Source organism: Zingiber officinale, chromosome 6B (genome assembly GCF_018446385.1).
Source record: "Zingiber officinale cultivar Zhangliang chromosome 6B, Zo_v1.1, whole genome shotgun sequence".
Lineage (NCBI taxonomy): Eukaryota > Viridiplantae > Streptophyta > Magnoliopsida > Zingiberales > Zingiberaceae > Zingiber > Zingiber officinale.
Window position 1 is genome coordinate 61,093,658 of NC_055996.1, and position 27,247 is coordinate 61,120,904.

The window sequence follows — 27,247 nt, forward strand, 5'->3', positions numbered from 1 at the left end:
GATTTGTGGAGATATACTATATTTCCTATTGATTTGTTTATTAAAATATAGTCCTAAGCAGCATGATGTCATGGTAAAATATTTAAATTATCATCCAAATATTTACGATTCAATTCTCAACTACGACCTAAGAATTTCGCAATCAAAGGATGTTAGTTGGTCGTCGCACACACTTTCCGATTTATCTTGGTAGTCAGTGAGAAATTTCAATGAGACTAACTGAAATTATTAAATTTTTTTATTAAAATATAAATATTTTAAATTTTTATGTTAATATTGAGGATATATTTATAAAGCTAGTTTAACTTATTGACTGATTAGCAATAATCGAAGATACTTTTCTTCATAAATAAATCAATCTGTTTTTACTTGAGCTACATCATTTACTATGGACAAATTAGATTCCTAATGGAATTGAACAAATGTTGAGACAAAGACATGTTTATTTTTATGAAAAATAATGAGTGCAAAAAATACACAGCCAATCATGTTTGCTTTCTACCGCCTTATTCCAAACGAGATAATCGTCTCATTTAAAATGATTTTTTTAATGTAACTGATGTGACTGTGTTTCGTTTATATTATTTATACGTAAAATTGATAAAGTGTAATATATATAAAAACAATAATTATATCAAGTGCTACCGACATGTATAATTAATCTTAATTAACTAGAAGTTCTGTTCCCCATCACCTTCGTGGAAAGTTCCTGCGCAAGACTTGGGAAAGACTTGCAACAGGACTTCAGGCAAAGTGACTCTATATACATATGCGGAGGATAGACCACCAATATGCCAATTAAAGTGTAATATTTAATTGAGGCCATGGAGGAAGGGAGGAGCCACGATACCATGGACCCGGAATTGTGGAAGGCAGCAACCTCCGGAGATACAACATTCATTGAAGGAGTTATTCGAACAGACAAGATGCGCCTTGGCAAGGCTACCATCGATGGCAACTCGGCGCTGCACATCGCCGCAAAGCACGGCTATGTGGAGATCGCCAGGAAAGTGAGCGAGCTAGAGGAGCCTTCCCTCCTCCAGCTGCCCAACGAGAGCGGAGATACGCCCCTGCACTTGGCGTCGGCCGCCGGCCATCTCGATATAGTGAATCTTTTCATCGAGCGACATGAGCGACTTAGGCAGCACCACCGGCCGTCATCTGGTGGTGTTGAGGAAGACGGGATGCCGATGGACAACGAAATCGGGAACACCGCCCGACATGCGGCAACCATCGGTGGCCATGTCTCTGTTGTGGAACGGCTTCCGTGTGCCGCTCCCGAGAGTGTGCCCCCTGGGATCCTCAAGGAGCGCCATCGGCCGTCATCTGATGGTGTTGAGAAAGACGGGATGCCGATGGACAGCGAAATCGGGAACACCGACCTAAATGCGGCAACCATCCGTGGCCATGTCTCTGTTGTGGAACGGCGGTTTCCTTTGGTCAAGCTTGTGCACCGTCGGATGATGCGCAAGAAGCCCCCTCGGCCACCATCTGATGGTGTTGAGAAAGACGGGATGCTGATGGACAACAAGATCGGGAACACCGCCCTACATGCGGCGATCATAGGTGGCCATGTCTCTGTTGTGGAACGGCTTCTGTCGTCGGCTCCCAAACTGGTGACCATGACCAACCGATATTGCGTTTCTGCGCTCTACATGGCGGCCGAGAGGGATTTGCCAGATATTGTGGAGAAAATACTGGCAGTCTCCGACGAAGAAGTCTCGCACGAAGGGCCTCGTGATCAGACGGCACTACACGCTGCTGTACTTAGAAGCCACAGTGAGTTAATTACTTCCTACCTCAAAATCAATTAAGATTGATTAGATATCGATTTCTGAGTTGTTTACTCTCGACAGAAATAACAAATATGATACTAGACAAGAATATTCCTTCGTGTCTGAGACATCAAGATGAAGACTCCAAAAGCACTCCGCTTCACTTTGCAGCGGCCCAGGGAGATGTTGCCATGCTGCGGTTGCTTCTGGAACGAGATGCCACTGCAGGTTACATGAAGGACGAACATGGTTTCGCCATCATCCACATCGCAGCAAGTGTAGGCGACCGGAACATGATCGAGGAGATTTTGGTGCGTTGCCCTGATGCCTTGGAACAGAAGAACAACAAAGGACGCAACTTTGTTCATGTGGCCGTCAAGAAGAAGAATCTAAATGTGGTGGAGTACGTTCTCAATTCTTCTCCCTCGGCCAAAGAGCTCCTCAATGAACAAGATCGTGTAGGAAACACGCCTTTGCATCTTGCGGTTCTTGCAAAAGACCAGAAGATGATTCGAGTGTTGTTAAGCAGTCGAATCGCGAACTCTGCCCTCATGAACAGCTCAGGTTTCACACCGGTCGACCTTGCTTCCTTGAATTTCAGAACAGGAGTCAGCCTTCGGATGGTAAGTGTTCATCATTTCATATGTAATTCACAAGGTAATATAATGGTTATCTTCCAGTTTCTATTTTAATTATGAGTTCCTTTTAAGCGTTCTCTTACTCTCTAAATATTCAGTTACAGGTTTCAGATTGCTTTGTCTGATATAACAACTATTTTCTTTGGTTTTGCAGTATAACATTATGACAGATTTAATCTCATACGGTTCGCGTTTCAGTCCGCAACGAGTCGATCACATAAGAAACCACATGCGGAAAAGTCAAGATGAAGAAATAGATCGGTATCGAGCATTGACCAACAATCTTGCTATCGTTGCTGTGCTCATCGCAACAGTCACCTTCGCAGCTGCATTCACCTTACCAGGAGGATACAGGAACGATTCTGGATCAGATGAAGGGATGGCCATTCTATCGAGCAGAGCTGCCTTCAAGGCATTCTTGATCTCAGACACCTTAGCCATGGCTAGCTCCATCACAGTAGCACTCGTACTGATATATTCTGGTTCTCTAGATCATGATGTCCGGTTGCAGTCCCTTATGACTGCAATGAAGTTAGTGTGGGTTGCAGTTGGCTCCCTCAGTGTGGCATTTGCTACCGGCGTGTACTCTGTCGTTGGGCCCGACTCTGAGTGGGTTGCAATTCTTGTGATCCTAATAGTTTGCAGTCCGCCATTGGTTGCCATTCTCGTTGCTTATCGGCATTCCTCGGGCTACTTAAAGATGAAGTTAGGTTACTCGTTGGGTCAGAAGAGGGTTAACCGAGATCCTGCTACAGGTGGGAATTCTAAGTCAGTGCATTTGAGGATATTACAACGGGAATTTATTAGATCTCAGACCTTTGATCACATGAAATTTACAACACCCCACAACTCACAGCCGGCCCAAGCACTTTCGCCATCAGCTTCGCAAATACCTTCAGCTTCGCCATCATCTTCGCAAATACTTTCGCTACCACCTTCGCCAACAACCATTAGGAACTCCCCAATCTAATACTTTCGCTACCACCTTCGCCAACAACCATTAGGAACTTCCCAATCTAATGACAATAATGGAAAATAATCTCTAATTGATTTCAATCAATTGAGATTTATTATATTTGACATCACAATCCATATCGATATTAATCAAATAGTAAAAAATAATATTTTCAAGTCTATTATATTACTATGTTTACGATTGTATGTCATATTTAGTCTTTCCTTTATGGTTTTAGACAACTTGTATAAATAAATCTATTGGCTTTTAATAATAATATAATCAAAAAGTTTTATATTATTTATTTCCTCTATTTATTATTTTCTACATGGTATCAAAGCCATGATCCTTCATTTCTTCTCCATCTGCTTTCTCCATCTTCTTTAATTTCTTCTGCTCACAATCATAGCAGCTTTGTTTAGCTCTTCTTCAGGGTCGGCACTAGGGGGACCGCTAAGGTAGCGGATCTACCTTTTTTTTGTTTAGCTCTTCTTCATATCCTTCTCTATCTCCAGCAAATAGCCCTCTACCTTCTAGATTTCTTCCAAAGTCTCTTTGTCGTTCTTTGTCAATTTCGACGCCGACATCCTTTGTTGCTAATTTCGGCACCGACATCCTTTGTTGCCGATTTCGGTGTCGACGTTCTTTGCTGCTGATTTCGGCGCTGACGTCCTTTGCTGCCATTTTTGGCACCGACAATCCGGGGGTTCCATCACCGCTACTTTTCATCCATTTCGATGTCAGATACTCAACGACATCAAGGTGGCCAAAAGTAAAGTTTAGACCGATGTCAAACTTGTCATATCGTTGGTCATACTGGTATTCATTGCTCTAGAAGATTTGATTGGTCTTATAGTCAGAGAAAATGTCAAATTTGTCTCAGAACTGGGCATATTCGTATTCAATGTTCTAAAAGATTTGACTCAAATTTTGCTGGTGGTCCTGCAGCATTGAGACAACCAACTATTTCATAAGGAGAGCATGCATCTTCAAATCGACCACCACCTTCTTGGCATTCTACAGCCCAGTCATCTCATTCTGGAGCATTATATTCTCATATTCTATCTCTCCAAGTATAGTTTCATCGACTCTTGAGAACCCAAGATGACATCCAGATTCTGGAGCAACTCATCATGTTACACTGGAGTATAATATTCTCATAGAAGCTTCACCTTATGATGGACCCGACATGGTACAAATAGGTAATGACTCAGGTTTGTAAATTACTCACATTGGGAATACATCTTTTTACTCATGTGATCGAACTTTTCGTATGCACAACACTCTTCATGTTCCTTCTATCACCAAAAAATTACTTTCTGTGCGTCAATTTGCTCTTGATAATAATGTGTTCTTTGAATTTCATCCTCATCATTGTCTTGTGAAGGATCTCACAACAAGAAATATTCTACTCCGAGGAAATATTAAAGACGGTCTTTATTATCTTCAGCCCACCTATACTAATGCGTTTGTTGGAGAACGCACTGATAAATTTTCTTGGCACGCACGTCTTGGTCATCTGTCTCTACATGTTGTTCAGAATATCATTGACCAGTATGGTTTTCCAATTTCTATAGTCTCCTCTTCTCATTTATGTGAAGCTTGCATGAAAGCAAAATCTCATAAATTACCTTTTGTGTCTTCTTCTTGCACTTCTAGTTTTCCTTTAGAAATTATTCACTCTAATGTGTGGGGTCCTGCTCCTATTCTATCTAATCAAGGTTTTCTTTATTATGTTATTTTTATTAACAATTTCAGCAAGTTTACTTAATTGGATTTTTCCTATAAAAAGAAAGTCTGATCTCTTTGATATTTTTTACCCTTTTAAAAACAAGTTGAGCGCTATTTTGATCGTAAAATCCTCTCCCTTCATTTTGATTGGGGTGGAGAGTATCAAGCGCTTCATCGTCATCTTACTTCCTCTGGCATCATCCATCGAGTCTCTTGTCCCCATACTCCTGAACAAAATGGATTCGTCGAAAGAAAACATCATCATATGGTTGAAACTGTCTTAGCTCTTCTTAATCATGCCTCGGTTCCACTTAAATTTTAGGATGATGTCGTCCAAACCACAGTATACCTTATCAATCGTTTACCCACTCCACTACTTCAAAATAAGTGTCCCTTGGAAAGACTTTATAATTGTCTTCCAGATTACTCTCTCTTTCGTATCTTTGCACTACAAGAAAAATCCTCATAGACATCGGTGGACACAACAGCGGTTTTAAGCAAATTTCGATGTCTTTGAGTATTTTACATCGGGTTTTCCAAAAATCGGTGTCTATGAGCGCAGATTTTCGCTCATAGACATCGGTTTTTTTAGCCGATGTCTATGAGTGCCCTTTTTTCATTAATAGACATCGATTTTAATAGCGGTTTTTAAAACCCAGTGTCTATGATAGTTTCCTTGTTCTATCTACGACATCGGATAGTAAAAATCCGTTGTTAAAAGTGGTGTTAATGAACCAAAATAAAATAATTTAATTTTTCCACCAATATTTAGCCAAAATTTGTAACACTTCACTCTTCCCTCCCAACCTAAACCTATATCGCACCGGTATACCGTCGCGACGCCACCACTACTTTCCTCTTCGCCGCTGGAATATTTTAACAAAATGTCTTTCTCTGGGTTTGTTCGCGACCTTTCTCTCTGCGCTTCTCACAGTTCTCATGGGAGTGGTAGAGGCGGGCGACACCAGATGCAACCCAAGCTCCCAGATCTGGCTACTGGCACTGACCCTAGCAGCATTCCCCCTCTCAATGCCTCCTAGGGCTACCAGATCTGTGCTTCTCACAGTTCTCTTGGTCAGAATCACTAAGTTTATGGTAATTGAAAGCTCTCGCTTTTATTCTTCTTTTTTTTCCTTGTAGTTCAAGATTCTGAGTTGGGATCTTACGTTCTGAACTCAACTCATGCTATTAGTATTTTCAGGATAACTTGTTCATGCTTTTGCTACTATTATATATTTAAGCGATTTTATGTAAATTGCCTTGCTTTTTCTTTTACTGCCTCTTCATTCATTATGGGATGCTTGTTGCAGAAATCAACTCTACGTGGTGGAGCAATACTTGTGCTTGTTTGTGTTATATCTTCCTGCAATTTTGTGTGAAGTGCTTGGTATCCTCAAGTCGATATCTTTGAAATCCTTTAGTATTATCCTTCTGTTAGGTTAGACCACCAAAGTGCAAAGGAGCAGAGATGGGTTTGTAACGAGCTTGGCCTGGTAATAATCCATTTTAGACAATAAGACTGCTTCCTAGATTCCTAATTCTGCCAGCTATAGGTTTCTTATCTGGGCTCAAAAGCAATGGCTTCCAGCAAAGATGATGTTGATGAACCTACTGATTCCTATTCTCTGCAAGTGTTTTCTTCCTAGTTTTCTATGATTTGAGGGTTTTGATTTTTTTTTTTTGGTGCGTGTGCTAAACAATATTTTTCTACAGACTTAAGAATCCTTACAAGGATCCTGATGATGGTCGCCAGCAGTTTCTTCTTGAGTTGGAGTTTGTTCAATGCCTTGCCAATCCAACTTATATCCACATTGAGTTACTGCTTGACTGAGAACAATAAATTCTTTGTTTCATTCTTTTGGAGTCCACAAATCTTCTGTATAGTCCACAAATTTTCTGTATGAAGTTATACTTCAATATTGACTAGACTTTCATGCGGATTTTGTGAAGTGGTTACCTTTCCTTCATTCTTGATCGAATGGAAAAATGCTACAGTTGTTTCTATCTCAAGTATTCAAATATTTGGTCATCTGCATTTTTTCTTCAATATTCTTCTTGAGTCTCTCAGTGCATTCAATTAGGAGAAAAATACCTTTGAATATCAACGAAAATTATTCATATTAGGTTCAGTCCTTTCATTGTAATTTTTGTTGAATTTTTTCTCGATAGCTTTGTAATTGCCTCTCCTGAAAATTGTGTGCAAAGTTGAATATTGGATTCTGAAACATATTAGGTTCAATCCTTTCATTGTATTTTTTTTTGTTAAATTATCTCTTGATTACTTCATAATTGTTTTTCTCTTAAAAATTGTGTACAAAGCTGAATATTGAATTTTGAAACATATTGCTAGTCTTTTGGATTACTCTGATTAATGTTTTTTCTTTTTTTTTTATAGAGGATGAGTATGCCACCGCATCAGAAAAGGATCCAAAGATTTTGTTGACTACATCTCGTGAGCCAAGCCAGCGTCTTGGTCAATTTGTTAAAGTGTGTTTATGTACCCTCCCAATAGTCATATTTCACCTGGTGTTGTTTCGTAGAAGCATCAAAGCTCTGTCCGTAAGTTTGACATGATTATGCTATTCATTTTGGAATTAAAATTGGTGTTTCCCAACGCAGCGAGAATGAACCGTGGTAGTCAGGTATGTTCCTCAATTCTTCTGTAAGTATAAAACTGAGGCATGCACTTATAAGTGTCATTATATTTAGTTATTGCTTTTTACAAATTAACTCATTTATTTTGCCATACTTGTTGATATTTTGTTAGTGGGATGAAATTTATTAACGCTAAGAATATGGGAATCCATTGCATAGCATGGTCATCCTCATTTTTATGATTTGAAGCTTGTTTAAAAAATAAACTTCATAGTGCCATTTTTATAAAAAAAAATCTATATTGTTAGAGATTCGTATCTATTTGTTGGATGTTTTTATAAATATTTTCTTGTTATCAACTGATACAGTTATACATTGTTCTGTAGGTGATCTCAGAAATTATTGAGTTTTGCCGAGCGCATGAATATACAGATGTTATTTTTGTGCATGAACATCGTGGTGAGCCTGATAATTTGGTCATTTGCCACTTGCCATTTGGTCCAACTGCATTCTTTGAGTTGCTGAATGTGGTATGTAGAAGTAAATTTTGTATCTTGCGTAGTTTGTACATTTGTGAAACATCTGTACAAACTACAGCTTTGTACAAACTTGTTTTGCTTCATTGTGAATAACTACAGCTTGGTCAAAGGACTGCAAACATCCTTAAACATCTCTTTCCTGTGCCTAAACCAGAAACTAAACGAATAATCACATTTGCCAACAAGTCCGATTACATCTCATTCAGGCACTCCTTGGCCTTCACAATTTATTCTTTGATTTTCATTATCTGACTCTGGTTTAGGCTTTTTACTCATACCCTACTTTCTGATGTTTAGACATAAAATTTTTATGTGTAGATAAAGGGGTATCTATCATGCAGTGGTTTTCGAGTGAACTCTACAATCTGTATAAATCTATACTTGAACAATAATTCTCTCTTTTTGATGTATTTAATGAAAGGATTTCACATAGTGTGTTAGAATTGTTACTCCAAGAGTTGATAAAATAATAGCAATTAGTTGTAGCTCCTATACATTCTTGTCAAAATTGGTATTGGAATTGAATGAAATTTTTTTTTTTAAGTAGGTTATTTCAAATTGGTAGGATTGATGAAATTAGAATCATTTAGAAATAACAAAATAACAGTTTCATATGTTAGATACTGAACTATATATATATATATATAAGTTTTTTTATCTTGGGCGCCCAGAGTGGGCGATGCTTAAAGCATTGTTCACAGTGATTTTTATTATTTTTAAACTCTCGGTTATGTCAATAAGATTTTGCTTTTAGGATTTAGGGATTGAGTTATAGTATTAAGAAAAAAAAAATTCAAATCGAAAAAAAAATTTAGGTGCTCGTGGTGTGTGGAAGGTAAGATATGCAGCATAACATTTCTCTCTCTCTCTCTCTCTCGCCTGGATTCAAGATTGGAAATATGTTGTCAACATGTAAGTTTTTTGGCTTCTTTTCTTACCTTTGTTGAAACATGGATGTATTTTGATGTGGCAATACAATTCTCATAGGTTATATGCATGAAGGTGATTTGTCATCAGCCAATGTGATTTAGGCATCATAGTTAATTATCTTGGAATACAACTAAGTTTATACTTGAACAAAATACATATAGCCCCTCTAGCTAATGACCAAAACTATAAATCTTGTAAGAATATCCATATCAGTAATAATTCTAGTGAAAAAAGGCTTACAGTTCAGTATTCAACTTGTAAAGAACTAGTGTTTAATACTAAGGTTATAAATTGCATATATTTCAACAAATAACCTTTTTTTTATAGTGTTTTAGATATTCAAACTGGGTGAAATTTATTTTTGTTTGTATCTTTCTGCTTATACATACTGTAAGTCGTAGATAAGTACTGATTAATTAAATTGCAACTATGAGAAAACTTCGTTGTAATAATTTCTGATTTGGATTATATTATGTTCCCAGGAATGATAGATCTATCAGTATATGATGTGGTTGAGATAATTGATGAACGTTTTGTTGGATCGAGATGCGCTAGGGGGGGGGGGGGGGGAATAGCGCTCATGGCTTTCACTCGTTTCAGATTCGTAAAGCGATAGAGAATTAAGCAGCGGAAATAATGAAAACACACGCGAACACAAGTTATTATTACTTGGTTCGGAGCCTTGGTCGACTCCTACTCCAAGGTCCACGATCGTTGATCGCTTTCGGTGGGCAACAACTATAATATCGTTAAAAGAGTCACAATTTGAAGTACAATTATTAGCAATAAAAAATATACCGACGATAAGAAAATTGAAGATTTCGGAGTGCTGGGTTGTCGGGAACTTGCTGTAGCTTTGTCGGAACTTCTCGTTAGCAGCTAGATGCAGAAGGGTTGCTTGTTAATCGATACTTCAAAGGTGCTGCTCGAACTCCCCTTATATAACCTGCTGGAGGCGCCTCAAACACCATCCAAGGCGCCTCCAACACGCCGAGTCAACCGCGTGGATCGGTGCTGAAAAGTTCGCCTCTGATCCACTTGAAGGTGCCTCCATGCCAGTCCAAGGTGCCTCCAAGCCCTAGTCCAAGGTGCCTCCAGCTCCGTCGGAGGCGCCTCCAAGCAGCAGTCCAAGGCGCCTCCAACTCCCATGGAGGTGCCTCCAGCTCCTCTTCGCAACCAGCTTTTGCTTTGCACCCGAGGCACCTCTAAGCTCCATGGAGGCGCCTCGGGCACTGTTCATCTGAGGCTTAAGGTTGCTACTTTGTACCTGCAAGATACGTTAGTCCCAAAAATACCCTACAACACAAAGTTAGCACATAATATCATAAATATATAGTCTAACAGTCATCGGACTGTCCGGTTCTGACTTCGGATTTCCACCGGAAACCCTAGGTCGAACCAACGCCTACTGTTCCCTCTTCCAGGGAGCGCGTCCTCACCTACTCCCCTCAGGAGAGATTACCTGATGCCCGTTTGGTCCTCCAGACCGACTGGACTTTTGCTCAACGTCCGATGCTTCCGGTCTTCATGCTGGACGTCCTGTCCATGACCCGTCCAAACTTCTACCCGGTTCGCGACACCAGGATTTCAACCTAGGGTTACCTCCCCCTAGGATTTTTCCCATAGCTTCGACCCGCTAAGACTTTCCGCATAGGGTTACCACCCCCTGTGACCTAGGGTTACCGCCCCCTAGGGTTTTCCCTTTGCCGAACTACAGCTAGGATTTTTTGCCTAAGAACCTTAGGACTTTCCTGCAACGCTCATTCAATATATTAGTAAACAAAACACCTTAACTTTGAACCCTTTGACATAATCAAAACCTAGGTTCGATCGTCGGATGCTTCCCGCACCAACACGTTTCTCTTTTTAAGCATTCCAATTAGTCATCTTGTTACATGGTGCTTACTGTTTTTTCAACTATGATTTTTGGTCTTGATTTACTAATATATTATTTATGTGTTTTTACAGTTTACAAATCTCAAGTACTCCAGAGTTGAAATTGATGAAGTGCGGTTCGAGTGGGTTGAATGCATGCTAGATTACATTTGAGTAGGAAAGGTATTTGATTTTGGAAAACTTTGGATGATGCATGCATTTGCATGGAATGTAAATTGCGAATACTACCTTGATGTTGTAAAAAGAATATTATGTGTATGTTATGGATACTGACTTGATGTGTATAATATCTATTACCTTTTGATGTTGTAAGAAGAATATTTGTGTAATTTGTGGATACGGACTTGATGTGTACAATATCTATTATCTTTTTATGTTGTAGAATAATATTTATGTGTTGGTTACATGGATATTGACTTGGTGTGTTTAGATACACCGATGTATAATAATATTAACTAAGTTTTGTACTATTAAAATATTGTATAATATCGATTTTTCACTGTTTCGGAAATCGAATCGGTGTCGTTAAACAATATTGATATTACATCATTTTTCCACCATTGCCAAATCCGATGTCATTAACTGATATTACATCAGTTTTACACAGTTGCTGAAACGGTGTCGTTAAGTGATACTACATCGGTTCATAACCGATTCAAAAACCGGTGTCGTTAAGTGATACTACCGGTTATAACCCGATGTCTAAAATGACAGACCTTTTACATCGCCTTCATAGACATCAATCGATTTTGTAATAGACAGCGGTGGAAAATCGATGTCTATGAGGATTTTTCTTGTAGTGTTGGTTGCGCATGTTATCCTTGGCTACGACCTTATTCTAAGCACAAGTTAAACCCTCACTTTTTAAATGTGTTTTCCTTGGTTATAGTAATTTGCATCATGGGTACCGTTGTCTCCATATTTCGACCGATCGGATATATATTTCTCGACATGCTACTTTTGATAAATCTCTATTTCCGTTTGCAGTTGCTACCTCATATCCTCTAGATAATCAAGGCAACTATCTAATATCACCAAGTAATATACTAGAAGCCCTACATATTGATTCTTCAAGACATATTGAGAGTACAAGGGGGGACGGTATCTTGGGTCCTACTCCATCTCCACAAATTCTTGTAGACTCGGCGTCTAGTGGTGATCCACTCTCTAGTTCTGATTCTCATCCGTCTGACCACTCATCTCCAAGTAGCTCTAATGATGATATTCCTCGGTGGATGCTTTCTCTAAGCAATATTTATGCACGATGTTAACGAGTTTTCACTCGTTATCCTCTTCCACGTGCTCTTTTTGCTTCGTCAAATTATGTTGAACCTTCTAGTTTTACATAGGCAGTCAAAGATCTAAATTGGCGTGCTACGATGGTTATAGAATTTGATGCTCTTCTTCACAATGCAACCTAGAGCTTAGTTCCTCGTACCCTATCTATGAATATTGTGGGCTCTAAATGAATTTACCGAATTAAGTATTGTGCAGATGGTTCTATTGAACGTTACAAAGCTCGCCTTGTTGCTAAAGGCTTTAATCAACAGCCAAGTACTGACTTCAATGATACTTTTAGTCTCATCGTTAAAATTACAGCTATCAGATTACTATTATCTATCACTGTCGGCTCTAATTGGTCAATACTCCAATTAGATGTTTCCAATGCTGTCCTTCATGGACACCTTGAAGAAACTGTTTATATAGAGCAACCTCCTGGATTCATTCACCCACAACTTTCAACACATGTGTGTCAACTTCAGAAGTCTATATATGGTCTTCGACAAGTACCTCGTGCAAGGTTTCATCGTCTATCTACTTAACTTCATAATCAAGGATTTTCTGGCTCAAAAACAAACTCTTCCCTATTCTAAGAATGTCATGAGAAATTTTCAATATTTGTTCTGATTTATGTGGATGATATATTAATAACTGGTAGTGATCAAAACAACATTACTACTTTACTACATCTTCTCCGTCAAGAGTTTCCTATTCATGATCTTGTCAATGCTTGTTTTTTCCTTGGCATAGAGTTTCTCTCACATTCTGAAGGTTGTCTTCTCTCTCAGAGCAAATATATTACTGGACTCCTACAACGAGCTAAAATGGATGGTGCACATCCTATCTCCACACCAATCATTGAGGGTGGTTTCAATGCACCTTCATCCTCCTCTTCGATGTCTGACCCCCAGATCTACCGTAGTATTGTTGGTGCCCTACAATATGTCACAATTACACGACTCGATATTATTTTCGCTGTGAATCATGCCTGTCAATTTATGCATGCTCCTACTGAATATCATTGGGAAAGTGTTAAGAGAATTCTTCGATGGCTGAAAGACACTATTCTACATGGTCTTCTTTCATATCGCCAGTTTTCATGAGAGTTGATTGCTTACAGTGATGCAGATTGGGCTGAGTCTCCCGAAGATAGACGTTCTACTAGTAGATATGTTATATTTCTTAGGTGAAATCTTGTTTCCTGGCTTTCAAAGAAGCAACCTACAGTCTCCCGTTCAAGTACTGAAGCTGAATATAAAACTATCGCTAATGCAACGTCAGAAATTATTTGGCTAAATCTCTTCTTTCGGAATTACACTTTTTCCCAACTGCCACGCCTAAAATCTGGTGTGATAATATTGGAGCAACTTATCTTGCAGCAAATCTTATTTTTCATTCTCGTACAAAGCATGTAGAGATTGATTTTCATTTTGTTCACGAGTGTGTGGTGACTCGACAACTTTCGATTTCTTACATCTCTACGGAAGATCAAATTGTTGATATATTTATCAAGCCATTATCTAGGCAGCATTTCACCAAGTTGGCACTCAAACTTAACGTTCAGGCACTCCCGTTGAGGTTGTCGGGGGGTAATGACAATAATGGAAAATAATCTCTAATTGATTTCAATCAATTGGGATTTATTATATTTGGCATCACAATCCAGATCGACATTAATCAAATAGTAAAAAAATAATATTTTCAAGTCTATTATATTACTATGTTTATGATTGTATGCCATATTTAATATTTCCATTATTGTTTTAGACAACTTGTATAAATAAGCCTATTGGCTTTAGTAATAATATAATCAAAAAGTTTTATATTATTTCTTTCCTCTACCTATTATTTTCTACACAACCAAATTTGCCATCAACCCCTACAATCTCAATTGAAGTACCACAACCAGAGTCTTGAGTTATCTCTATTGTTCATTGATATGGTGCATAAAGGTGGGGTCCGATAAGAGCAGGTAGTCAAGAGTCAATAGGATGTGACAGTCAGAAGTCAAGAGGACGGGACATTCAAAGGTTAAGAGAACGTGATGGTCAGAAGTCAAGGGGATGTAGCAGTCAGGAGTCAAGGGGATATGACAGCCAGAAGTTAAGAAGAAGGAGTTAGGTGGCTTGACATCGTCAACCACATAACTCCCGGTCGGGTATTGATAGATCAGGATGTCAGCTTTGGGATATGATCAGAGGCGGCCTGGAATAAGGCCAACTCTCGGTCAGCTCTTTAGCAGTCCAAACAGGAAGATGGGGCCATCGTCACAACTCATCCTTCTCATCAAGGTTAGAGCCAGGTATTATACTCGAACGATCATCCCGAGCTGCCCCTAAGCAGACCGGGACGAGACAGAAGGCACTAGGCGACAACAAGGTCAGGGAATCGTAATCGTCTGTCAGAGAATAATTACTACATGTCAGGGAATATTCCAATAGTCTGCTGTCATCTGCGAGTGGAACCTTCTTCAAGCCCGTTGTGTCTAAAGGATGTCCACATATCTCCACAATGACATGATATTTTATGCCAAGAACAACTGCAGTTCATCGAAATCCAAGCATATCGACATCAAGTTTCTAGCGATTAAGAAATAGTTCAGAGTAGTCAGATTATAGTTGAGCACATCAGCACATATTCTATGTTGGCTAATCCACTCACCAAAGGCTTGGTGCCTTGAAGGGCGCTGGAATTCTGTTATGTTTAAATTTCCCGTACACAAAAAATTGTACAAGTACAGAACTATTCCTAGCAACCCGCACATTCGATCAGACATGTGTTTGATCAATCAAGCAAGTTCTTGAATGATCAAAGCACACCTTGATCGAAGTACAAGATCGCTGGCATCTTGTGTTGGTACTCCAAATCGATATCCAAAATCGATACGAAGAAAACAAAACTAGATACGCAGCGGAATTAAAGAACTAGTTGTACCTTTCTTCATAGCTAAAGACCTCTTGATCTTCTGCCGTATTCCTCTCCTTTTCTTGGACGTCATGTGGGCGACGATCTACCAAGACAACACCACCCTTCTTTTCTTCTCTTTCTTCAAGCCGTCGGCCACCAAGATGAAGAAGTGGTGCTGGCCCTAAGCAAGGAGGAGGAGGGGGAAAGGGGCGTCGACCACAAGGAGGAGGAGAGGGGTTTGTGCCGCCGACCCTAGGAGGAGGAGAGGGGGCGACAACCACAAAGAAGTGAGTTCTAGAATAATAGTAAGTTCGGTTTTAGGGACCACATCCTACTCCTTTTTATAGACTAGCCGTCGGTTTCAAGGAAAGAAAAATTAACAAAATTTTGTTTAGAAAAAATCTAAACAAATTATGTTAAACCAAACCAAGTTAAGTTAAACCAAACCAAGTTAAGTTAAACCAAACCAAATTAAATTAAACCAAACCCGGTTATGGAAGGGTGGATGCGAGACTTTATATATAGAGGCTACAACAGGGACCTAGAGGAGGAATTGGTTTAGGTCTCCCGATGGGCTTGGGTTTCCCATGTTCGCCCTGAACACCCAACTCAAGTCCATCAATAATAACTCATACCACTAAAGAGTTATTATTGAACTACCGCACCAATCCCATATTACAATATGGGTTCCTTCTTATTATGAGTGTGTTAATCTCCCCGTGTTTAAGATATCGTATGTCCGTTAATTAAATGAGTTACTAACAACTTAATTAATTAACATCTGAGTCCAAGAGTAGTACCACTCAACTTTATTATCATGCCGGACTAAGTCCACCTGCAGGGTTTACATGATAATCCTTATCAGCTCCTCAAGGGGACATCATCAACCAAAATAATTAGGACATAATTTCTTCTATAATTAACAACACACCATACAAAGAGTACTATTTCCCAACTTATCGAGCATATTGATTTAATGGATAAATCTCACTTATTAATAAGTTAAAGAAATAAATACTAATTATACGTGCTTGTTATTATATAGGGATTAAGAGGACGTACATCCATAATAACAGAGGTTATGTTCTTTTATATAGTCAGTATAAATCAAACAACCTCAAATGGTCCCGCGCAATACACACATAGTATACTAGTGTAATTTTATAGTCAAGACAAACTAATATCAAATTACACTACAACTGTTCCAATGGTTTGTCTCTATCCATCTTGGTTGTGAGCTACTATTTATAATTTATAAGGAACTGATAACATGATCTTCTGTGTGACACCACACACCATGTTATTTACAATATAAATTAAATGAACAACTACATTGACATGCAGATATTTGACCAAAGTGATTCTCATTTCAAAATATTTCAAAACAGTTGTTCATACAAACTGCTACGCTTATAGTATACATCCCAACAATCTCCCACTTATACTAAAAGACTATGCTACCATAAATGCTACCATACATCTGATTCTCATCCCTTCAACATGCCTATGAAAAGCTCCCACGAGAAGGGCCTTAGTGAAAGGATCTGCCAGATTATCTACTGATGTAATCTTGGTGACAACAACCTCTCATTGTTTGACGATGTCTCGTATCAGGTGGTACTTGCGCTCAATGTGTTTACTTACCTTATGAGCTTGTGGTTCCTTCGAGTTTGCTACTGCACCACTGTTGTCACAATAAATTGTGATAACTTTGGACAAACCAAGAATCACATCTAAGTCCATCAAGAAGTTTCTGAGCCATACAGCTTCTTTGGCTGCCTCAGAGGCTGCCACATACTCAGCTTCCATGGTAGAGTCTGAAACATATTTCTGCTTAACACTCCTCCATGCTATGGCTCCACCTCCCAAAGTAAACACATATCCCGAGGTTGACTTACTATTGTTCCTATCTGATTGGAAGTTCGAATCCGTGTAACCCACAGGGAGCAAATCATTTGCCTGGTAAACCAGCATATAATCTCTAGTCCTTCTCAGGTACTTTAATATATGCTTTACGGCAGTCCAATGTCCCGGTCCTGGGTTACTTTGATATATGCTAACCATGCCCACGGTAAAACAGATATCCGGTCTCGTACATAGCATCGCATACATTAGGCTTCCTACAGCCGAAGCATAAGAAACTGCCTTCATCTCCTTTATCTACTTTGATGTTTTAGGACACATTTCTTTAGATAAAGGTACTCCATGCCTAAAAGGTAGAAAACCTTTCTTGGAGTTTTGTATGCTAAAACGAGCTAGGATAGTATCAATGTACGAAGCTTGGGATAAACACAACATATATCCTTTTCTTACGATCCCTTATTACTTTGATCTCAAGAATATGTCCACATTCTCCCAAGTCCTCCATATCAAACTGCTTGGACAATCATACGACGTCTGACTACACTTTGACATTGTTGTCAATGAGCAAAATGTCATGTACGTATAGTACAAGAAATACCACCACGTTTCCGTCATTTTTCTTGTATACATAAGACTCATCTTGACACTATATATTTGATAGTAAAGATAAACATTTTATTTTGATTATTGTACTTACTTAATATTCAAAATATTAATGGGAATTTTATATATTTATTTGACACTATGACTGTGATATCATCATTTACTATTGCTGTTTAGTATTTGGTATTTGTAAATATGATACAGATTTCTTTTAAAATAATAAAGTTGATCATGATTTACTATTGCAGTTTAGCATAAAGTATTTCATAAATATAATCTGATCTCTTTTGGGGTCATCTTAGGACCTGTTGAAAATTGACATGTATTGATAGCATTTCATGTAATTTTCACTTTACACATTTACATCTTGATCTATGTTATTTATGACATTGGTATTGTGATTACTGTTGGAGCTTGTTATGATCATATACAGTAGCTATGACCTCTTTAGTCCTATTCCAATGAAGTTAATAGATCAAATTATTTACAGGGATATTCTATACACATAAAGTTTGATATCAGCTAAAGTTTTACTTGTATTGCATATACAACTCACAAATAACCCAAGTGGGAGATTGTTGATTATTATATCTAACTGGTGGGCTTAATTGTAAGTTGTGCATATGAGTACAAACTGAACCTATTAAAGTGATCTAACTTAGGTTTATTGGATTTTAGTTGTTGGATGTGGACTTTAACGTAGTCCCGCATCTATTATCATCTATATGCTAATAATAGATGTTAAGTATATATATGGATTTATAGTCCCGCATCTATTATTATTTATGGGTTGATAATAGATATTCACTATATGTAGGGTTGGTCCCCAAGGATTTAGGAAAGAATCTTGACAGAGCTTTTGGTTCTCCATTGACCTAAAGTTTTTCAGCGCTGTCACCCCTAAGCCTCTTGGAAGACCTTTCTTTTCTTTCCACTACATCTTATTCTACAGGGATTATTTCTAAACGACGCTAAAGACAAGGATGAATCTTCAATTAGGTTCCTTGTCATATTATGTTTATATATTTTACTTTCTTATATGTCATATTTTCGATGAAATGAAGATCCATGCTCATATATTTTTATTTTCCCTATTAGGAAATAATTATTATAAGTAAATAGTTATTTGTTTCCTAGTTATTAGGGAATAATTATTATTAGAAAATAGTTATTTGTTTCCTAATTATTAGAGAATAATTATTATTACGAAATATTTATTATTTTCCTAATTTATGTATTTTCTTATTTTTAGTTATTTGTTTCCTAGTTATTAGAGAATAATTATTATTAGGAAATATTTATTATTTTCCTAATTTATGTATTTTTTTTATTTTCACTTGTAATGGTATTATATATACTATATGCTATTATTAATAACATATGTGAATTCTTTCATCAATATGGTATCAGAGAATGTGAAATATTGCAGTAATCTTGGCTAAGACCATTCAGGACACGAATAGAGAGCTCATCAAAGTCAACTTTGACATTCATAAGCATAAGAGCGTCAATATTTCTTTTGATATCTTGCATATAATCAGTGATAGATATGTTACCTTGTTGAGGGCTGGCAAGATTTTGACGATGAGGCATAATCCTGCCATGTGAGGGAGCGGCGTAGGTTCTCTCCAGCATCTGCCATGCGTCTCTAGATGATGCTGATGAAGAAATAAATTGCATAAGAGTAGGAGACATCGAACCTATAATAGCGTTGAGGAGAAGTTGATCCTGGCGGAGCCAGAGAATATGATCAGGATTCGCCTGAGGGAGCGTGACATCTGTAGGTATTATCTAGGCAGGGGGCAGGGAAGTGAGCCATCAACAAAATCCAGTAAGTCATATCTGAATAGAAGAGATGTGAACTGTAAGCGCCAGGCAGAATAATTGGAGGTGGTGAGTTTCAACGGTGCCTGAGCATTGACGTTGAGAACCACAAGAGCAGCAGGAGAATCAGGAGTATTTGTAAGAGATAGTCGACGGTTGATATCATTGGCGACAACCATTGTAGAAGGCGGATGGTAGGTATTGTGGAGAAAAGAAAGAGAAAAAAAGGGTTGCTGTTAAGCTTAGGGCTCTGATACCATCAAGAGTATGTGTGTCGTTTGCATAAGGCGCTTTATGGCCTGAAACAGGCTCCGCGCGCCTGGTATTTTGAGCTTCGCGCTTTCTTGGTATCTCTTGGCTTTATCGTATCCCGAGCTGACACCTCCTTATTTGTTTATTCTCGGGATGATACTGTTATCTATTTCCTTGTATATGTTGATGATCTAATCATTAAAGGGAGTGATGCTTCTTCTGTTGACGTCATAGTATGTAAACTTCATGCAAAATTTACGATTAAGGATCTTGGGGCTCTTTCCCTCTTCTGCGGTGTTGAAGTTCGCCCAACCTCAAATGATCTTCTCTTGTCTTAGCAAAAGTATGTCACTGATCTTCTCTACAAATACAACATGCTTGACTCCAAGGCGGTCTCCACTCCTATTGCTGCTGGCTCTCGTCTTACTTTGCATGATGGGTCTTCATCTTTTGATCCGACTAAGTTCCGACAAGTGGTTGGAGGCTTACAACATCTCCGTATGACTCGTCCTGATATTTCCTTTGCGGTCAACAAGCTTTCACAATTTATGCATGATCCTTCAGAGACACATTGAGGTGCTGTGAAGCGTCTACTTCGGTATCTCAATGGTACTAGGGATCTTGACATTCATCTTCTTGCGGATACACCTTTTACTCTTCATGGTTTCTCCGATGCAGACTAGACAGGAGATCTAGATGATCGGTGTTCTACTGGTGCATATATTATTTGTCTAGGTGTTAATCCAGTTTCCTGGAAATCTACCAAATAGCACACAGTTGCATGCTCTTCGACTGAGGTTTAATATCATGTCATTACCTTTGCAGCTACTAAGATCCAATGGATTAAGTCACTTTTGACATATCTATTTCTTCCGATTACCATGCCTGCTGTGCTTTTTACTGATAATTTGGGTGCCATATATCTTTCAGCTAATCCTATTTTTCACTCTCGGATGAAACATCTGGCTATTAATTATCACTTTGTTCATGATCTGGTACAGGCCTCTGAACTACGAGTTACTCATATTCCTGCTGAGGATCAGTTGGCTGATGCACTTATAAAGTCGCTTTCTCGACCTCGGTTGTTTGCTATTTACAGCAAGATTGGTGTCAATTCTGAGACACCATCTTGAGAGGACGTATTAGGAAATAATTATTATAAGTAAATAGTTATTTGTTTCCTAGTTATTAGAGAATAATTATTATTAAGAAATAGTTATTTGTTTCCTAGTTATTAGAGAATAATTATTATTAGGAAATATTTATTGTTTTCTTAATTTATATATTTTCTTATTTTTAGTTATTTGTTTCCTAATTATTAGAGAATAATTATTATTAAGAAATACTTATTGTTTTCCTAATTTATGTATTTTCTTATTTTTCACTTGTAATGGTATTTATATATATCATATGCTATCATTAATAACATATGTGAATTCTTTCATTAATATTTTCTACATTCAAATTCTTGTTTCGGTTGTCTAGAATTCATGCGGCTTAAGTTTTACAAGAACTATCAAATGCATATTTCCTTCGAGGTATTGTTCATTGAGGAGCTCTTTGGCCGAGAGGGAAGAATTGACAATGTGCCTCACCACCTTTAAATTCTTCTTCTCGTCCGCCACACGAACAACGTTGGTTCCTTAGCGTTGTTGTTCTTCTATCCAGGGCATCAGGGCAATACGCCAATATCTCCTTGATCGTGTTCAAGTTGTCTACACTTGCTGCGGTGTGGATGATGGAGAAACCTTCTTTCATCCTACATGTAGCCTGCAGAGGCATCTCGTTGCAGAAGCAGCCATAGCATGGCAGCATCTCCACATGTTTTTATATACTATTCTCAAAGAATATCATTATTGACCTTTTTCTACTAACATATATTTAATAGTTCATAGATCATACATAATTTTTCCTTGAATATTAGCAACAAAGTTAACATCTCTTTGGGGAAAACCTTGCCATCCTAATTTGTGTCAGTATGTTGAGTTTTTTATGGTGAAACTTTGTTATGGTTGTTTGAATATAAATTGGTTGTACTTGCTTCCTATTAACTATTGAATCATAGACTTGACTATAAATTGAACCCGTGATTTATCTCCCTTCACATAATTTAAGGACGAACTATAAGTCTAGGTAAACGTAATCATCTTTTACTACAATAATTCAAATTCCCTCAAGTTTTCATCATTTCAAGATTTTGATTTTTCTTTTCTTTTTATGGTTCTAAAGATTCTACTGAGGAAAATACTCTTGTGATTTTCATCCCTGGAGGCTCTGAAGTGCATGTCTTTTTCGATCCAGAATTGTGACAATTTTGACAATTGTGGAACATTGGATAATAATAAAATGTTTCTTAAATGTATTGGCTAGATCAAGGTATTTAAATTTGGAGGGTTGAACTTCTCTGATTTTTCCCCGTGATTGATTGACACAGTTTCAATTGAGGCGGAGGGGACTTTCATTTGTTGAATCTGTTGCATCTCAACAGTCTATTTTGTGGCTATCTCAACAGAACTATATATGTTTTAAGCTTATTGGGTAAAACAATATGTTGCCGAAGACTTTAAAAATTTAACCAAATTTAAATATACAAACTTAAATTCAACTTACACTACAACAAAAACATTAAAAGACAACGGTTAAAAACTGTTGTCGTAGGCCCTTTAAAATCGTTATAGTTGGCAGTGTTGTTAAAAGTGGGGGCTATGAAAACAGTTTTAAACCGTTGTCTTTGAATGAAAAGACAACAGTTTTGCAACGATTTTAAACCGTTGTCTTTGAATTAAAAGACAACAGTTTTGCAACGGTTTTAAACCGTTGTCTTTGAATGAAAAGACAACGATTTAAAACAGTTGTTGTTTAGAGCATTTTTAATAACACTGCTAGTTACAATCATTTTTGGGACTACGACAACAGTTTTTAACCGTTGTCTTTGAGGGTGATAGACAACAACAACGGTTTTAAACCGTTGTCTTTTAAATTATTATCTTTTAATACCAATATATCATATTTCAATATAAAAATATAATAAAGAATCATAATCACACAAAAAAAAAGAATATTCCCCACATCAATGTCATTCATAATGTTACTTATACAAAAATTACAATCACAAAAGAAGAAATATGTTTCATGTTCAAATAAAATTTATCTCAATACAAATAAATAAATAAGCTCCATTTACAACTAATGAACAATAGCCAAAAGACTAGAAACTTGTGATGGTGATTCATGCCATGTAGGATTGCACTTAATTATTATCAACCCAAGTCCCATCACAATCTTCAACTTGTAGGATTTCATTGAACTCCTTTTTCTCACTTGCTCATTCTTTCATACCAATCTTTTCCATCATCAGTTCCATAATAAATCTAGTCTTCCCCACACCAGCTCCATCAAATAGTCCAATCTTTTCACCCCTTTGATAAGACACCAGGAGATCAATAACCTATTGATATCAAAAGAAATACAATATTATATGTACAAAAAAACTTGTTCTGAAAGAATAATAAATACACATATGTTTTTACAACATGTTAAGTTTATACAGAAGCATACCATAACCATGCTTTCTCTGATCCCTTTGCTGCATACTGATCATCGAATGTAGAATTTCAGAGACTTGCAAACCATGCTTTCTCGATTTTAGTGTAAAAAAAATATAGTTCCAATCATAGCAAGCAGCTAGAATAGTTAACAGGAGCAACAAAAGAAGGAATCATAGAGAAAGTTATGTACCTTTTTTCTACATAATATTAATGATCCATCACTGTTTCACACGCTAACATATCATATATATATATATGTGTGTGTGTGTGTGCAAAAATTCAACACTCAAGTAAGATCTCAAATCTTACGGATGTGCAGTTTGCATGAAAACCACAAAGTAGTATACAAAATCAGTTTCAACGTTACTTTATTTCTATGAAAAAGCAAGAACAAACTAATTCATTAAACCATCTAAACTGTTAATCACTTCATGCAGTTTAAAATAAGACTTTTTAAACTGATAATTACTACTATCTAAATGTATATTCACTATAAACTTAACTGATAATCATCACAAAAAAGTTAGTCTTATAGTAATGTGTTTACCAGCAAATGATATATAAGGTTGAATATCTCAAAATCTTAAGATGTTGGAAATCACTTCCTGTATTTCAGAATAAGAATAATAATAAAAAAGATGTTCTACCTGAATGTCATACTCACTGAAGTTTTAATAATCATGATGTTTCCTAGGAGAATATATGTTAGGACCAGATCATGAGTCATCAGCCAGAACTGGACCTACAAACTAATTTTATGAGAAAAACTGGAACGATTTATGCATGTGCGTATCCAGTTGGGGTATCCATATACGGCGACCAACTTTCACAGCCATGATTAAATTAATAGTATCTCACAGTAAAAAATAACTTATGCATTGCAAAATAAATAAAAAAATGTAATATGAAATGATAATAACTTACATTACTAAGAGCATAATAATATAACAGAACCACCACATAAAAAAAATCAAGAAATAACTAAATTCAATTAATAAAAGAAGAATTCCTAACATGGTAATTATACCATAGCCTTAGAAAGTAGCAGTTTAACTAAAGTTAATACCTCAATTTCATTTCTTTTAACATTTTCTAGTGAATCATCTCTATAACCTGTAATGCCTTCATCAACAGATAAAAGGAGGAGATCTAATCCATAGTTGTGTCGATGATTCGACTGTGACATAACATATGCAAGAACAGTTGACTCTATATAGAAGAAATTTGTCATTTGTGTGAGAGGAAATTAGAAAAAAAAATCTATCTTTGAACTGAGGTAATTCTAATTAACTGGAGAATGAAACTATTTACTCTTGGAACATGACAGTAAAAGTTTCCAGTAAACTCCTGTAGAAGCATTGTGTTAATAGAGAAGCCTCACCTTGTATATACAAACACATTTTTTGTTAAAAGGGAAAAGAATAAATATTACTCGGCATTTGATACTTGTAAGAACTTGTCATTCACCTTTTCCTCCAGAAGCTGTAACTGCAACACGATCACCAAGTATTAATAGGTTGTTATCGATAATAACTTTATGTATCTCATCTTCAAAAACAATGTAGAAGCATTCCTTACAAATCTACAAAAAGAAAAACAAAATCAAATAATATTCATTTGAGTGTATGCCATTTTACATATGTAACATTCAAACTTGTTCTTAGGAAATTGCAATTAGTTTGTGTTTAAAATATATGCCTCAAAGGAAGAAATATTTCCTAATTTCTAGATCATCCCCATCATGTTATTGAAGCTTTAATTTGAACCCACCTCAGAATGCAAATTAGTAAAGGTCCTTCCACAAAAATTTGGAATCCAAAATCCATAATAGCAATTTCATCTTAATCTTCATCTAAGGCTATTGGTTAGCTACGTATTCCTTTCTTTTCACAATAAGTGAAATTGTCCAGTACGACATCTAATAATTGGCCAATAAGTGAAATTGGCCAATTATGTAGGCTATATATACAAAAATGGAAATGGAGTTTAGTAAAAAAAAAAAAGGTTTCTTGAAACTCCAGAATGCGCAGAGGCATACAAGGTTTCTTGGAACTCCATCTAAATGACACTGAGTATATTTTATATGGTGGACCTTTAATTTCTCTAGATCTAGAATATTGTCTGGTCCTCTAAAATATTTTTCCCTTTCATACAAAGAAAGAAAGGATGATACAAAATCCTCAAAAAGAAAAATGAAAGAAACAAAAACTGTAGTAGTTCAAATAACCAAGAGATTGTCAATAAACAGAATGCAGTTGTCGGAATGCATAACTTCACTAGATCTACCTTCAACATTTCCTCTAAGTCATCATTATACAACATGTGAATAAGACATGTAACAGAATTTTGCTCCTCCTTGAATTCCTCTTCGTTAATCTACATCCAACGGAAAGACATAGCACAAAAGAAATTAGGTTGTTAGCAGTATAACTTAATATAATACCTACATCACAGGGAGATACAGAAATTTATCTCAAGCAACCGTGCTTACACTCTTGACCGGCCAAGACTCTTATTGAGAAAAAAAAACAAATGCACTTTATATAGAAACTTTATCTAACTGGAAAAGAGTAATCCAATATGCACACCTCATCATCTTGAGTTTCATCAACATCTTCATATGTCCTTTTACCACAGTAGTTATGAATATCTTGAATCAACATGACAATCTAAAGGTATAAAATTTTAACCTCTATAAGATTTTCTCACAAAAAAATGGTTACCTAGAAGTTGCAGGATAGACACATCCACTTGCATTTGCAATACCAAAACCATATATTAGCATCCTATTCTTCCATGGCTTTCAATGATTTGATAGGCTAAGAGAAGGGACTGCTTGCTTGGATTTGAGAAGGTGAGCATGGCTGTAGAAGGGGTTGCTTATTCCCTCTCCTAGTTAGACTATTATGAAGAGGAAACGAAGACGCTGGGTCAGCCTGCTATGAAGAGGGAATGAAGGTGGGTGGTTCGGCGGAGATGTTCAGCGAAAGAAGGACTCAACTTAAAAGGGTTATGTGGAAAGGAATTCAGAGGAGTGGTTAGGCGGAGAGGAGTTCGCAAAGAGGGGATCGTCGGCATAGAGGGGGTTCGGCAGCGTGAAGAGATTAAGAAAGAAAAATGTGAAGAGATCGTGGATGGAAATGCTTAAGGTTTGAGAAGGCAAAGGAGAAGGGAGTCGCGGCGACAAAAAATTTCGGGGAGAGGGAAAGAAAAACTCGGCGGCAAAAAATGGCGAAGGGAAAAAAATGACGAGGGAAAAAATAATGGTATTCAACAACACTTAATAGACAACGTTTTTTAAAAACCGTTGTTGTAACCCTAAAAAAAGCGCACATAGACAACGGTTTTCAAAAACCATTGTCATAGCCTTTAAAAACCGTTGTCGTAGCCCCAAAAAAGCATAAATAGACAACGGTTTTTAAAAATCGTTGTCCTAGGCCAAAAAAATTGCTAAAAGACAATGATTTTTGTTAAAACTGTTGTTAAAAGGCAAAAAAAAAATAATGATTTGGTATAAAACGGTTGTTGTTTGAGTGTTGTTAAATGAGGATTTTCTTGTAGTGTTATCTGTTGAAATGACCTAAGCTGATAATTTTAGGTTGTCAGCAGGGGCTGATGTCTACCAAGTGCCAATCGCAGGCTTCACAGTGGTCGAGCGAGTCGAGCAAGCATCTAGCAAATGTCTGGCTGGGCAAGTGAATTGACCGATTGGCTGGGCGAATTAGCTGAGCGAGTAAATGGTCGAGTCGGCTGGGGAGCATCCGGGAAAATAGGACGAGCAGGCAGGCCGGGTGACTGAGTGAACGTGCGGCCGAGTGACCGATACAACCAAGTGGTCGATCGGGCAGAGCAGCAAAGCGACCAAATGATCGAAAGGGTGGGCGAACGAACGAGCGACCGAGCAAGTGAG

General features: G+C 37.3%; 2 protein-coding genes across 4 annotated transcripts in view; both read left to right on the plus strand.

The window, feature by feature from the left end:
* The first annotated feature begins 781 nt into the window (after positions 1-781).
* On the plus strand, positions 782-5,627 carry LOC121992530 (ankyrin repeat-containing protein At2g01680-like). The gene is made up of 3 exons (XM_042546985.1): positions 782-1,779; positions 1,857-2,398; positions 2,568-5,627. Exons 1-3 carry the CDS (start codon positions 825-827, stop codon positions 3,381-3,383), a joined length of 2,313 nt encoding a protein of 770 aa, XP_042402919.1. The 5' UTR covers positions 782-824; the 3' UTR covers positions 3,384-5,627.
* A 101-nt stretch (positions 5,628-5,728) lies between these two features.
* LOC121992531 (aspartyl protease APCB1-like) overlaps positions 5,729-27,247 on the plus strand; it is a 38,210-nt gene continuing 16,691 nt past the window's right edge. Inside the window, exons 1-5 of one of the 3 annotated variants that reach the window (XM_042546988.1) lie at positions 5,729-6,194; positions 6,410-6,592; positions 7,495-7,551; positions 7,640-7,741; positions 8,081-8,224. In XM_042546988.1, the coding sequence (XP_042402922.1) occupies positions 7,670-7,741; positions 8,081-8,224 (216 nt within the window). In that variant the 5' untranslated portion in view covers positions 5,729-6,194; positions 6,410-6,592; positions 7,495-7,551; positions 7,640-7,669. Of the gene's footprint in view, positions 6,195-6,409; positions 6,593-7,494; positions 7,742-8,080; positions 8,225-27,247 lie in introns of all 3 variants that reach the window. The other 2 variants (XM_042546987.1, XM_042546986.1) reach the window with 2 other exon arrangements.